This window comes from Papaver somniferum, chromosome 1 (assembly GCF_003573695.1).
Source record: "Papaver somniferum cultivar HN1 chromosome 1, ASM357369v1, whole genome shotgun sequence".
Lineage (NCBI taxonomy): Eukaryota > Viridiplantae > Streptophyta > Magnoliopsida > Ranunculales > Papaveraceae > Papaver > Papaver somniferum.
In genome coordinates this window covers 136592656-136608362 of record NC_039358.1, presented here as the reverse complement: position 1 = coordinate 136608362, position 15707 = coordinate 136592656, and the positions used below count along the sequence as shown (strand labels likewise).

Genomic DNA, 15707 nt, shown 5'->3' with positions numbered 1-15707 from the left:
TGAATAAAACCAAGTTGACGCATGATTCTTATCGGATTGTACATTGAAAAACCGTTAGGGTGAAACAAAGGGCCATGGTAATACACGACATCTTCCATTGCGCCAACTTTATTATTATTGTACGGATTGAAGACTACCTCTTTTGTCGTGATGTTGTCAAGTTTTTGACGCATTTGTATCAACGCATCAGTTTGTTCCCTATCTTGAGAACCAGTGAACAAGTATTTGGTTCCCGTTGGACTACCTTTGCTCCATTTTGGGTTGAGTTCCACATCTTCATTATCTTTGATCAGTGATGGGAAATGATCATAAATCCACACCTATAACAACCAATGAAATAAACATAAATAATTCAATTTTTAAAATGTACAAAAATAAGAAAACTTTCATCAATCAAAATACCTGGATTAGAGCCAAATTCCCATTAATTTGAGAAGTTAGTTTGTGAGATCCCTGAGAAATCTGACCATTCAGGTGTGCAATTATGGCAGTCCCCCAAGAGTACTTGCTCACATCTTCCAAGGGATCCAAAATCTGAAGAAGGTTGGTGCTCACCCGATTACCTTTGCTGTCAGGAAATATAACCGACGCAAGGACATACAACAAATACCCAGCCGCCGCATAGCGACATTCCATATCAGAGAGACCTCCTTCTTTTTCCTTTTTTTCTGTCCCAGAAAACATGTTCCTAATATCTACAAGTTTGAACTCTTTCTTCGGGTACTTAGGTCCCTTCTCGAAAAACCCATTAGTCTTCTCGGAATCCCAGCCAAACAAGTTCTTGGTCCATGTATAGATGTCTTCCCAACTAGGCCTTCTCTTGAACTTCTCACCGGTTGATTTGCCTTCGACCTGCAGCCCTAATATCTGTTTTGCGTCATCAGGAGTTATCACCATCTCACCAAAAGGAAGTTGGAATGTGTCGACTTCAGTGTGATACCTTTCACAGAAACTAGATACTGCGACCTTGTCATACGCAATCACAGAGTTCACAACGGCATTGTACAAACCTGAGTTTTCAACCAAATCTCTAACTCTTGCACATTCACCTTCTAGCGGCCACAACTCCATTCTCTTGAAAGAAGATTGGTGCCGGAAAAGACGTGCGGCATCCTTATGATCCTACAAAACATAAACAAACACGTATTTAAAAAACAAAACATAAACAAATTAACACCAACTAATCAAATAGCAAGCAAATTTGGGATTCTTATGATTGTCTCATTAATGCAATGAGCCCACGATCCAGGATATCCAAATAGAACTTTGCCCCCATCTCTAGGTTCTCCTCTAAGTTTACCACCTCGAAGAGGAGGCAACATCAAATGAGTAGCGGGAACGTGTCTCGCACTGGGTGCAGTATCTGTTCCATCCTTCTTAACCCTCTTTACCGGCTTTTTCGCCTTTGCATTATCTTCCTCATCCTCAATAGTGGTTTTACCATCATCACCACCTTCATCCTTTTCATCATCATTACCTTCATTCTCTTCCTCCTCATCATCATTATCATCACCGCCATTATTACCTTTATGTTGTTCCTCCTCATTACCATCATCCTCATCATCACCACTACCATTACCTTCACCCTCTTCCTACTCTTCTTGCTCTTCTTCTTGTTCCTCTTCTTCTTCTTGAATCTCTTCTTCTTGTATCTCATGTTCTACACCCTGTTCCTCCTCTACTTGCTCTTCTTCTTGTTCATCTTTTTCTTCAGCACTAGTGTTAGCTGAAACAACAGGAGTGTCTGATTCTGACGAATCGGACAACTCATTACCTTTCTCTCTTGGTTCGGTGATAGAAAATGATACCTCACTCTGCCTTCTTCCGCGCAATGGACCGGCAAGTAAGTATTTATCGTTGCGGGGAGGTTTCGAAGGAGGAGTTGTCGTGATTTCAACCTTGTCTTTCGTTTTCTTGTCACTACATTCCAAACACGAAAAAGAAAAATTATAAGACATCAACTTTATCTCTATAAGTTAAAGAGTCGTCAATGATATGCTCTAACAAACTAAGGACTCTTCATTACAAAGTAACGACTGTAATTTATAAGGTAACGACTCTTTGCAAAAATTGGACAGTGAGGATGATTTTGGTCCTTAAAGGGTCGTTAAAGATTAAACTTGGGATGTCAAACAAGTAACCGCCGACTCTATAAAAGAGATGACGACTCTAGGGATTATAGATTACTGACGACTCTAGTCTAGGGATTATATACTACTGACGACTCTATCATTTTCTCCAACAGAAGGCAGTTCAAGTTCAACCCAGAGTCGTTACGCACTAATTTAGGGTGGTCAAACTACAGTCGTCATCTTCAACCTAATACGGCGACAACTCTATTCTAGGGCACAAAAGGTCGAAGTAGCAGAACAAGGGTCGTCATATTTACACTAACAGGTTAACGATTTTTCATAGAAAAAGCATGCAATGAAAGAGTCGTTAGGGTATTATTTCTTCGATACTAACGACTCTCACTCTGTAACTTCTATTTTTCAGTTACCAATCTCGATTACACAATCAAAAAACAACCAAAACATCGAATAGGAGGTGGGTTTAAGTTCATGTACCCTCTAATTGGAGCCATTCCCTTTTTGGGTTTCGATTTGCTTGCTTCAGGAGCTCTTCGCACGTACACCTTTGCATTCACCGTATCTACAAGATTAGGAATTTGAAGTGCTTTGCGAGCGGTTTGCTTTGTTTTAGCCATATTTATAGAAGAAATTAATCATCGATTAAAGTTTTATCATCGACGATTACGCGATAAATCGGTTCGAAGAATTTTCCTCGGTGGAGGTGGAGAAGAGAAAGGGAGGAGAGGAAGATGAAGATGAAAAGAGAAACTGATTTTCTCTTTGATTTAATTAGGGTATATAGATTAGGGGCCTTAATTAGGGTAGTTAATTAGTGAAACTGATTTTCAATTAGTGAAGGGTAAAATAGTATATTCATATTGCGATATTTACACCCCTGAAAATTTTGGGGGGCAAACAAAATTCCATGGCCCCCAATTGGAAGTTATGGTCCCCAATTAAACTAGGCTACTGAGTGTATATGCATATATGTAGGGCTGGTGTCTCAGGGAGCCCAAGCTAACATGCAACCTGGAAGTGCAGACCTGTAGATGTTCAAGGTTTAACTGAGCAGCCTCATCAGCACTGAGGAATGGTATGAGTAATTAGGGCTCAGAAATTGAAATTGTTGGTACCATAAAAATTAAAAAGATCCAATCATCTAAATTAGCATCCTTCAACCTGATGAAAATAAGTACGGAGCAAGTCACTTCAATATTTACAGGTAATCATTCAGGTACCGCAATAAGGGGTAAGTTTTAACTAAAAAAATATAGGGACTTTTGGAACTACTTATAGAGTACTCCATATAGAGTTCAGTCACTCTCACATCATTATATCATCTCTTTATTCACAACTAGTTTCTGATATTTCCAACACGCCGGCAGTCCGACATCCAAAATTTCTATCCTAAGTATTACTTTACCACCAAATTACGATTCAGCATGTCACTTTGGAATCACTTTAGGCTTCTTTCTATTGCTTGCATTCGAGCAGAGAATAACGTCTTCCTCATCCAAAGATAGCTTTCCATGTAGACCTTGTACATCTTTGGCAAAGCCCGTAAATAACTCTAGTAATTGCTTCCCCGTAACGTATTCATCTGTTAACCAGCTTACAACCCTTAAACCAGAGCCTTGTGCAATCTACAAAATTTGGACAAATATGACTTCATCAATTTATTGATAATTTAACACTTCTAAAATCTAAAAGACAAAATCAAAACACAGAATGATCTTAGAGAATCGAATGTTAAATTAATATAACAACAAGGATATAGTAACCGATCACTTTCTTCCAATGGCAAAGACAGAATACGCTTAAGCATACCTCAGTTTTCGGCATTAAGCTTCCGAAGGTTCCATCCCTTGGTTCCACATCTGTGATTACCCATGGCCTGCATCGGACGAATATTGAACTCAAATATAAGCTGATGCAGCCACACTTCAATAATGCCAAGAAAATTATTACTAACAAAAGGCTAGAAGTTTCAAATCCAGTATCTACTAAGTAAATATGTGAATGAGAATGCATTTTCAAAATTGGTCAATTTTCACTAAGTTTTGTCTGTTATTCAATTTATGGTAATTACATAAGTTCCAATATCTTCACCCCAACTCTTCCTAGTTGCACTCGTCCAGGCAGGAGTGCCCAATAGGAAACTAATGAGTGATGTGTGACTAACTGAACCCAATGCAAAAATTTGAGAACGATTTACAGTATCACAACCAAAAAGCTAGTTCACTAATCACAATATAGTTCAAAATCTATTCTTTAACACAGCTTTCATCCATTAAACATGTAGAGACAATGAGATGTAAAGAAATTAATTTACCATACCTTCCTCTTGAGGAGATAATGAGATGAGCAGGATCACATAGATACTTCAATAACTTTTGAAGCTTCTCCTTAGAATCTGCAGTGATGATTCCCCTTGTATTTACGTCTGACAACAAACTTGGGAAAACAAATGCTCCACAAATGATAGAGACGTGTTCATATAAGAAGTTCACAATCGTCCGTGGGGACAAATCCTTCTCTAAATTCTCAATTACTATATAGTAGCTATGGCCTTCCTTTGTAAGACTCTTAGTAGTCATTACACAACCAACCAAACCAGGATCCTTTACAGTCTTCTTCAAATTTATCCCATCATTATCCTGTTTCAATAAAGTTCGACAACAGTAAATTTATATAACGTCCATTTTTATTCTGGGAATTAGTAAACCAAATGACAAGCCAGTTCTTGAACACATGCCATTTAGTAAACCAAATTACTGCTTAGAACTTTTTGCTTATAAAACACAAGAATCCAAACTACAATCTCATTTAGCTTACGTTTGTCACTATTATGTAAATTTCAACAGTAATTTTTTTTTACCTCAACATCTTTATCAGAATAATCATTTGAAGGCAGTTTGAGTGGTGCTTCTGACATACTCAAGAAATCGGCCAGCTTAAGATCAATTAGTGGGGTTCCTGGAATAATTTTGCAAATACGTTCGATACCCATGGATTCTTTAGTCCCAGTCCTCGGACCATGTAACCAAGCAACCACAAAGGAACAATGACAAATCTCTTTTTTTCCTTCACGTGAGTGAGGTTTTCTGTCTACCTGTTAATCATACCATACAAGATCAAATAACAGATTACGACTCCTGAAGAAAAACATTCTTCCCTCACAATGTATCAATCAGAAACAAACCATAAATTCCAGAATATACGCTCTCCATAATGTAATACTTGTTGGCCTCTTGAGTAAACAAATTAGCATTTACCCTAAACCCAGAACCCAAACCCTAAACCCAGAAATGAAACCCTAACTACAAGATAAAAAGAGGAAATGCAAGAAATAAACTAAAATCTAACAAAATGAAAAGGATGTGAGAATGAATCTTTAAAAAATCAAAAACAAAACAGTGAAAAAAATGACTCACCGAGTCAATCACTCCATTGTAGAACTTGATGTCTTCATCACCTTGAATAAAAGAAGCACAAACATTCATCATCAACTTAACATCTTTACATTCTTTGTCCTGCAACTGAACACAAGCTGGACGAAATCTCTTCTTGAAATTCTCTACTTGTTCAGGGGTTTTAAAGTCTTGAACAAAGTAATATTCATCATTTTCTTCTTCTGTGAAATCCCAGTACTTTACAACTAGGGTTTCATTGTCTAATACTAACGGGCGCATTGTGTACCAAGAATCATCAGAAAATGATCGAAAATCCAATAGCGGCGGCTGTTGGTTCTTTTCTCGGTAGCCCATTCTGAAAACCCTAAATTTTCTTCTAGTGAAGACAGAGAATGGAGATAGAGGCAAAATGAAAATGAAGCAAGGGTTGTATAGAAGTTCATTTCCTGATAAAGTTTTTCTCCAGAAGCGGAAAAGATCGAAGGGTTTTAGCTGTATTTGGATACGAAAAGGGCCAGTAATATTTACAGAGAGAAAAGAAAAATGTTTAATATTTACAGAGAGAAAAAGTAACAAATGGTCAAGATCCGTCTCATTCAGATTCAGAGTCCAGGCTGAGAGTCTCAGACGACCACTAGAAGGGTGTCAAAAATGGGACCTTTTTTAAAAAATTTTGAATTGATTTGAAGTGGATGAATTAATGGCAAACAAATATAGGTTTAAGTTAGGTTTCACATCGTTCGAGATAATATGCCGTTTCGGTTTCTCGGAAATCCCGCTCACGTGACAAACACAATAATAATAAGAAGAGAGTTAGAAAGATTGGTTGATCGAGGCGAGGTAATCCTCTTTCCTTAAAGACAATTCATCCCCGCATACGATGCTCACGGTTCTACGGATGTCGCCTTCCAAGATACAACGAGCACGCCTTATAATAAGTAGCACTACAATAGTATTAGGCCAGCGAATGTTGACAATTACTGTGCTCTTAAATAACTCTGACTCTTGACTTCAAAACTTGTTTTCTCTTTCTCAAAAACTTGTGAAAAACCATGAAAAACAAAACTAAGAGATGGGTTTATATAGAGTCAATAATGACTCTACAAGGTGTCTTTTCACCAATAGGTGACTCCCCATGGCCAATGGTGACTCTCCATAACACCAAGTCATGACTAGGTGTATTATGATGAAGAGGCATAACCCAAACACATCTCTTGGATATTAAATTTCGAAAACAATTTTCACTCATATACTCCCTCGGTTCCTTTTTAATAGGCTGATTTTGTTTTTAGAGAAAATTAAGGAAATTAAGAGAACTAATCATTGAAAGTGGTCCTCATGACACTTGTCAATAAAAGAAGTGAAGTGAAATGGTCCACATGACACTTGTCATCAAAAGAAGTTAAGAAAAAGGTGGTCCCAGAAGGTAACATTTGACTTTCCCAATTAGGAAACCAGCCTATTTTTTTGAAACATTTATTTTAGAAAACCAGCCTATTAAAAAGAAACGGAGGGAGTAATAATTTTAGCTCAAAATTCCAACAATCAAGCAGTTTCTTAGGAAATTTTGGTGATCTGTTCACATGTGAGTGGGGTCTCATTGCGTAGATGAATCAAATTGGTAGATTTTTAGTGATTTTTACCATATTTTGAGGCCTGAAGTGAACAAGCTCATCACCGACGGGAAAACTAGAACAATCCTTTTTTCCAACTTCTAGCAATATACCAACGAAGAATGAGAATGAAAGTAGTTTTTTTTATTATATTTTCTTGCTGAATGCAATCACGAGACTCTGAACTATCCTGCAGACTGCAGTTGAATATCACGAGATATTTTTAGTATTAATTTTGATAGATTATAAACTCAGATACATTGGCAGCCATAATCTATGGGACTAATGCAGTTGCGGGAGCGCACGAAGACACTGGACTGATGAAGATAGATCTACCTTTCTAACCGTCTACGTAATTTACAGGGAAGGTTTTGAAGGCTCGCTTTAACCGTCCCTAAGAAAATGAGACAGCAAATCATGCATTAAGCTCGTAGACGTTCTTCAATGGTATCAAATATCCTTTCAGCAGTGATAGATTGGATAGCCTCAGGGGGTGGAGGTCGTGGGTGTCGAAGACAATCCACAAATCGACGAACACAATTGAAAACAGGACGACAGCGGAGAATCAAGAATCCAATCTGTCCTACTACTCCCCCTGTAAACGCCACTATTGTGAACGGTTCCATGCTTGATCTCGATTCTTTCTGCCACACTATCAGTTGTTTATGCAGCATCTAACATGTGTAATGGGAAGAATATGCTTAGTGGCTATTTCTATTTATAAGCTGGGAGAACTAAAGATCAACTGACTTTTAAGAAAGGAACACAAAGATGGAACTGAAAGAAAAATTCATTACTACACGTTAGAATTAATTTATGAAGTTACATGCGTTTTCCTGAAGTAGGATCAAATGCCTATGTAAACGATTTAACTCATGAAAGTTGGCGTCTTAAATGTAATCTTGGATATATTAGATTTCAAACTGTTTTTTTATTTTAAATTTGGTATAGGATGTCTTGCCACAAGTCAAGATAACATAACATATTATGCCTTTTGCCGTGAGAATAAAAAAAAAAAGAGGATTTACCCACGCTGATGGTGACGCGCTGACATTTACCAAACAACTTTGTTGCTTGTATTTTCGTGATTTACCAAACAAGAACATTCCAGTGCATAGAAATGCATGAAACAAGCAGCTAAATGTCGCCTAATCTTTCCTAAATTTCGGATTTAGAAGCTAAAAAACGTAACATGTTAATTAGTTAAAATAAAAAAATACTAATAAACTGGATTTATAGATTAAAATGCTTACAGCGACATTTGTCTTCTCCTCTTGCATCCTACACTGCCCCTTGAGTTTGAGACAGCTTCAACCTAGCTTTAGATAATATAGTGTACCGACAAGAAGATTAATTGAAAAGCCTAACTAGCATTTCCTAAACAGCCTTTGCATCGAGCTGATGCAAGAGCTATTAATATAAGCATCCGGATACATAATCTGGAATCCAGACCCCTCTCTCTTTGCCCGACATCTATTATATAAAGTAATATGGCGAGGCAGGTAGTGTCTAGGGTTTCATTGTATCATAACAGGTATACATACATGACTGCTTTCTATTTTTCCCTACTACTCGTCAATTTTGAGCCCGTTGACAGAATTGCAGACGCCATTCATACCCCCAAACTTGTGGAACTCGGACTCAATGGTTTCAGCAATCTTTGTACCTTCCACATCTGTCTGTGGAAAACTCACGTGGAAAGACCCTTGTTTGAGAGGAGCAATGGGTCTCAAGCTCCTGGATTGCTGCTTCGTGTAGCTGTAGAGCTCTTGATGGAAAGAATGGTCTAAAGAGAAGCAATCATCATTTCCATCGCTTGAACGCCTTGAGGAGCCAGAACCTTCTTTTCTACAGAAATGAGGTATGGATTCCAAGTCCATTATCTGCAAACAACAAGAACCAGATCTTGGTTACTAAGAAACTAAAGAACAAAGCGAATATACTGAAAATGATAGAATATCACTATAAACATCATACAAGTTAATGTTGGTCCCCGAGAACATCATCTCATTCAAAATGTTAGCGAAACTGCGGTATAGCCATACGGCAGCTGTATATACAACTTCTTACCTTCAATAACTCGTCTCTTCCGCAACCCTGCAGAACCTGAATCTTTTTCCTTGTCCTCTCTTGCAGTAGAGGCTTCACTACCTGCCAATTAGAGTGTTAAACAACACGAAGGCATAAGGGGGGGGTCAGAATTATTAAAATGGAGAGCATCACGAGGAGAACTGACCTTCCAGCATGCTGAAAATATGTAAGGGACATTTACAACGTAGTAAGTGTCTGTCTTCTCGGGATAATTCAGGTCATCAATCGTAGATATCACAGTTAATAGCTGCATAGACAGAACAATGTAACAAAACTCAGAATGAGTACCGACGGCATATATATGGAAAATAATCAAACATTTTATACAATCACCCTATCAATAAAAATTCTATGGATTTACTTTGGACATGATAAACTTGAGAGATAGAGCATCCATTGTGCACAAAACTACACAAATGACATCAATCTGTTAAAAACATGTCTATATTTCACTAGTATAACAGAATCCATACCTTAATTTGGCTCAACGCTGAAAGCTTTAAGCCAGTCATGTCCAAAACTTTCACACACGTACCAATATGTCGACCAAATTTTTTTGTCGCATTAGGCTACAGCAATAGCTAAGAGTTATAGATGATTGCAATTTTCAGTTTAAGAGCCCTAATTTTATAAATAGCTTACCAACACAACACGGTCCCGATACTCATTGATTTGAATATGTGACTGGACATAATAGTGGACCTGTGTTAAAAAGCACAATAAAAGTGTAAATTACAGTGTCCAATACAGATACCAAGTGAAAAGTGATATGAAAGGAACTTGGAAACATCAGAAGCCTTACAGAAGCTTTGTCAAACGTACTTTGCCCGACACCAATAGCAAATATAGGAAGTCCCTGTTCAAAAGTGAAACTTAGTTAGCTGCATGAAATGAAGAAACATTCAGTTATAGCTTACAAGCAAAATTAGAAGAGCTTTCACCCTCGGCCTATCAGACAGACCCTAAGGATTGAAATGGCGACACCGTGATGTAATTTACAACCGTGCCTGAAAATAAAAGTCACAATATATAAAATACACAAATTTGAGAATAATACCTCATTTGAGTAACCTGACAACCCAATGAGCTGAGAATCCCGAATTCCTCTATATAAATCAGTAGGAACTATAGGTTTCTGCATAATGAACAAGCTTCAAATACTACAACATTCACAGGATTGTTACCATTAAAATCAATATGGAATATATTACTGCTAATGCAACATTAAGACTTACAGTCAATATACTGTCAATTTCGTTTGTTATTCTCCAGTTCAAGCAATCCACCAACTAGAACATGATAAAAAGTAAGTCAGCAAACAAAACAAGAATTACCAAAAACTTGTGTGAAAGAAACTAACTAATTTTAGCGCAGTATCGAAGTGTATCAACTTCCTCTCACCATTTTTCGTGCTTTGGCAACATTCCAGTCTCTTGCTTTGAGAAATCTCACCAAGGCTTCATCTATAAAACCCTGGTGTATATTCTGGAAAGAAAACAAACAAGTTACAAAGTTGAAGCTCCACATGCACAATACAATGAACACAGAATATCATCTTACACCAAGTGCATGCTTAGACCTTTGCTAAAATTTGAAAGCAAGCTCTAGGATCTCTTAAGATATTACCAATACACCATGAAAACTTAGCACAAGGTCATTTGGAGTCCACTACTCGCAACTCTCCGGGACTTCACTTTTGCACATTCTGCAGTTCGGCTCTTGACTTAGTTCTACTCCCTCAAGTAATAAACCAAACTCACAAAATAAGTATCACACCTTTAAAATTTCTGTCGAAGTTCCCTTATAACCACAACTTCTAGATCACTAGTTACTACACTACATCTCCAGAGATGATTCTATTCTAAGGCCACATACTTACAACTCACAAATTAATATAGTACGTTCATCTACAGGTTTTGCCAATTTTTTTCCAATTGAGGAAATTTTGAACTCTTATAGATGCCCAATTTCTGTTACCAGATTTTAAGCTCAAGAAGCTCAAGTTAAGCAAAATTTGGGGCTAGGAAATTTAAGAAGTAAAAAAAAAATTAAAAACAAAATACTGAAGATCAAGTAATTTGGGAAAAAAACAAAATTAAAGATCCAAAAAAAAAATCAACAATGGAGAAAGTAATAAGCTAAAAAGTAAAATGAGGCTGAACCTTGAATGTGAGCTGCAAATGCTCATCTGCAAGAGAAACAAAATAAACAGTAGTTAATTGAAAGCTATTGCAGATTTAATGATCCAATCAAATGAAATCAACACACGGAGAAAATTAGAGATGTAAACTGAAAATTACCTTCTTCCTCCATTAAAGTTTGAAATTGCTTGATCAAATCAGGAGAAACATTACCCATTTTTTTCTCTTGTTCTTCAAAGATTTTCCTAGAACTATCACAAGATTTAATTTTGAAATCAAACCAATTATTATTTCTTTTGAAAGGAAGCTTTTTTATTTAATTTGCTTAGATCAGAGAAACTGAGAGAGGTAGAGAAAGAGAGTTAAAGAGAGAGGGGTCAAGTCTTGTGATTTCGTCTTCAAGTACTGAACAAGCTCTCGTCTCTCTCTTTTTCTCTCGTCTCTTTCATTAGTTTGGCTTCTCATAAATCTCAGTATTTATTATTTTTATTTTTATTTTATCTCAAATGGTTATTTATGTATTATTATTATTACAGTGATTATTATGACTAGTAGAAAAAGAAGAAAAAGGAACCATCAAACTGGAAAGAAATAAAAATAGAAACTGACAAAAAAAACAAACTAAAAAAATCCTTTTCTCAGCAATTTCCTAGCAAGCGTAAGCATTAATCTCTTACACGTGATCTATACCAGACACTGGCTGGTGACCTTGTGCATGCACCATGAGGAGTTGCGGGCAAGCACTACAAGGGCTTAAAACAGATCTACGAATTTGATTATTTTGAAATTAAGAGGAATTCAATTACTCTGCTAGTTGATTTTGTGGATGTTTGTACTCATGCTTATTTGTGTGTTTTTTTCTTTTATTTTATTTTTTTTCCGCTAAACCACCAAATTTCATTCATTCAAGTTGGATAATTCGAGAAGTGATACTAACTAAGTGATTACAAGTTGGATAAAACATTCCTTATAAACCAAAATACAACAAGTGATATTAACTAATAATCCAAGAAGAGAAAGATTGGAAAACGTAAAAGACCAATATTGAGTATTCGAAAGAGAGAAAGATAATGGTGCTATTCAACCATTTTGATATGATTTCTTTGAAGAAGATGTGCTCCCATGAGTAGAGAGTAACTTGCCCAATTCTTTAATGATGACGCCATTATCGGAGCACCTTGATCTTATTGTTCTTCACAGAGACCCAAAATTTGCCAGAGAATAACGATGTTCATCAAATTCCCACTTAAACCAAACCAGCAACAATGAATAAACACCATAAAGGTGCGAAAATAAGTGTGAAAACACACAAGAAAAGTCGTTAATCGACAAGAACCGAGAAGAAAAAAAATTAAACCCTAGAATCAATAAACTCTCTAAAGACAAGCAACACAAATTAAAAACTTGAACCAAGCCTAGATCTATAGCGAGAAAGCAAAGAGGAGCTTAGATTTACTCCGTGGAGCAGATCTGAGCTTGTCGGCGAACGCCGGATTTTGATTATTAGCTCGTTGAAAATCGCCCTAGAAGAGAGAAGGTTTTGAGGAGTTAAATTAGTAATTATGCTGATTTTTGTTTGGAAAATCACTTGAGGCTCTTGCGCAATTTGGACAAAAAAGGTTTCCCTCAGTTTTACCTGGAAATCCACCAGTCAGGGCCACCCCCAACATATATCAGATTAACAACATTAACAGGTTGGACAAGACCGTAACCGGATTGGATAAAGATCAACATGGATGGGACTGCTAGGGGACATCCAGGAATGGCAGGAGCTGGTTTTATTTGTAGGAATTCGAGTGCTCAAATTATGATGGCTCTCGCGCAGCCTCTAGGAATAATTACGACGCTAATAGCCGAAACGTGGGCAACTCTGCTGGCATCACGGGCAACAACGGAAAGACAACGACCAAAAGTTATTTTTGAGACGCATTTGGAAAATCTAATGCGCTTCATTAAAACAAAGGTTGAAGTTCTGTGGTATATTGCATAAATGATTACCGAGATAAAACAAAGAATGCGACAAGTTCCTAGGTGTACTATAAAACACAACTAGAGCTGGCAAACGGGCGGGCCGGGGATGGCTTGTTACGGGTTACACGGGTTCGGGTTAACACGGGTCAAAATCCGCGGGTTGATATTCTTCACGGGTGGTCATTTCTTTAACCCGCACCCGTAACGGGTTAAACCTGCGGGTTCACGGGTTAACCCGTTTATGGTGAGTCAACTCACCAGAAACCGATTTGACAGAGTTTCCTCTGATTTATGAATCAATCCAATCAACAGATTCAACATTCACATACTCACATTGACAGTTTCAGCCTGTCACACGCCAAAATTTACAATCCAATGCCGATAGAATGAAGAACAAACAAATAATGGCAATCACAAAAACTTTGTATCATTTAAATTACAAAAAATTTCAAAAGATAGAAAGACATCACTACTATCTGCTAATCCCAGCACAAAATACAGTATGCTATTTGAAGAAAAGGTAAAACCCGTGAAAAGGAAGATAAAAAAGACCTTTTCTTAAACAAATAAAACAAGCAAAAAGACGTATGGATTAGCATATGTAGTTTAATCTCTTAATACTGATATTGTCTTTGTCCTTCACAAAATAATTTCCACCAAGAAGTTCATTCAGAGCATATTAATTTATTCAACTACTATATGGATACTGCGTCTTATGAAGGTGTAGGTATTAGGATTCTGATCCTTTACCCAGTCTGGCAGTTCAAATTCGACTGGACTTCCAATTTCTTCAGTAACCTTGTCAAATATGTGCCCAAAATTGTGGTGCTCAAAACTCTGTTTCAAATTAAGATTTAAGAATAAATAAAGAGCTAAGAAATTCACAGAAGAACCCAGTGCGTCAAATTAGTATACTGACCTTTGTCATAGCAGGCATGTTGCAATCAGAACAAGCGTACTCAACCACAGTCCACGAGAATGATCTATAGATGTCTAGTAACATTTACCTAAACAGACCAAAAGGCCAATCCACCGGCAGTTAGTTTCACATACTGCAAAATGCAAACTACAGGGACGAGAAACTGATATCAACCTTTCACTCACACATTGTATCAGATAAACACACCCATTGTTATTCACTATAGTTTCTCACAAGTTTCCTACTAAATACGAGGAGTGCATAAGCGTGCGAGCAAAGAACCATAAGTTACAAATTATATGTAATATGAACATCTGATACGAACTACACCAAAAGGCTTTTGGTGAGGGTTTCTCCTTGAGTAACCATTCAATGAATTACAGAACAAATCCAAAGCTATCACAATCTCAAAACCCTTTGCCCCTTATCACCCTGTAGTGAAGTATGCACAGAAAATACTACCATTACTACATTCATTCTCTCTAATCTTCTCTATTTCTAGGGTTTTACTGGTTTGAACATTCATTCAAGCAATTTATCTACAGAACATTCTCAATAAGTACTTCCTCAATACAAACAGAACCATCACTTTCAACATGAATTACCAACTAATTTGAATAAAAAGAATATTGTGGATTCAACACAACAACATAAAACCCTAGTTTCTTCTTCTTCATAGTCAACAGAAAGATCATCACAGAAACAAGAAACCCAGAAAACGAATTAAAAAGAAAACTTCACCTGCGAAATAAACTCCAAGAACCAGAAGATTATAACTTGTTTATGGAAAGAAACTTCTTCTTCTTTGAATTGAATAAAAGACACCACCAGATTCACACTTAAGCAAAATTGATGAACTGTACACCGGTTGAGATCTCTCTGTATAAGTACTGAAAACTTAATCTGAATCAAAGGGTTATCGTGATTTTTGAATTTAATTCATCATCAGATCTCAGATCACGCTTTTACAAATCGAAATCTCTGATTTCTCTTGATTCAAACTTGACAGCCGCAGCAGCTGCTCATCTCTCACTTGCACTGCAAAAAAAATAAATAAACATCAACAATATCAAATCTGCAACCCTGTAGTATAAGGAAATAAAAAGGATAATAATTGATATGAGAAGGAACGGAGAATGAAGGAGATAACAAACCCTGAGAGAGATAAAGACCTAGCTTCCAGAGAATCGTGTCAAATGATTCATTGTTTATCCGAGATTCAATTCACAACTGAAGAACGCAGAAGAAGGGAAGGAGGCAAGGAGCAGAAGAAGAAAAGAGAGAGATAAAAAAGAAAGATATCTCTTCATTTAGTTCTAGGGTTTCGCCTTTTATACCTTAATCGTGTGGATGTGATTAATCCTAGATAATCTGACGGACAGGATTATATAAAAATTACTAATTAGTAATTGTGGACGGGTTTACGGGTTGTACCCGCGGTTTCACGGGCCGGGACGGGTTAACCCGTTTATTCACAAGCCGTCATT

The 15707-nt window shown here is 37.0% G+C and overlaps 2 protein-coding genes and 1 long non-coding RNA gene across 3 annotated transcripts; all 3 read right to left on the bottom strand.

The window, feature by feature from the left end:
* Positions 1–3213: 3213 nt before the first annotated feature.
* On the bottom strand, positions 3214–5940 carry LOC113332993. The gene is made up of 5 exons (XM_026579481.1): positions 5507–5940; positions 4951–5184; positions 4410–4729; positions 3900–3966; positions 3214–3715 (listed from the first exon to the last, which is right to left on the bottom strand). Exons 1-5 carry the CDS (start codon positions 5837–5839, stop codon positions 3518–3520), a joined length of 1152 nt encoding a protein of 383 aa, XP_026435266.1. The 5' UTR covers positions 5840–5940; the 3' UTR covers positions 3214–3517.
* A 2357-nt stretch (positions 5941–8297) lies between these two features.
* LOC113301936 (SEC14-like protein 5) lies at positions 8298–11784 on the bottom strand. The gene is made up of 11 exons (XM_026550769.1): positions 11490–11784; positions 11352–11377; positions 10591–10674; positions 10425–10478; positions 10247–10324; positions 9992–10045; positions 9832–9891; positions 9663–9758; positions 9335–9436; positions 9169–9249; positions 8298–8981 (listed from the first exon to the last, which is right to left on the bottom strand). The coding sequence occupies exons 1-11, from the start codon at positions 11545–11547 to the stop codon at positions 8667–8669; spliced, it is 1008 nt and encodes a 335-aa protein (XP_026406554.1). The 5' UTR covers positions 11548–11784; the 3' UTR covers positions 8298–8666.
* Positions 11785–14102: 2318 nt separating this feature from the next.
* LOC113332988 lies at positions 14103–15412 on the bottom strand. The gene is made up of 4 exons (XR_003351757.1): positions 15375–15412; positions 14962–15258; positions 14221–14308; positions 14103–14138 (listed from the first exon to the last, which is right to left on the bottom strand). It is a non-coding gene; the product is annotated as an uncharacterized LOC113332988 (long non-coding RNA).
* Between the last annotated feature and the right edge of the window lie 295 nt (positions 15413–15707).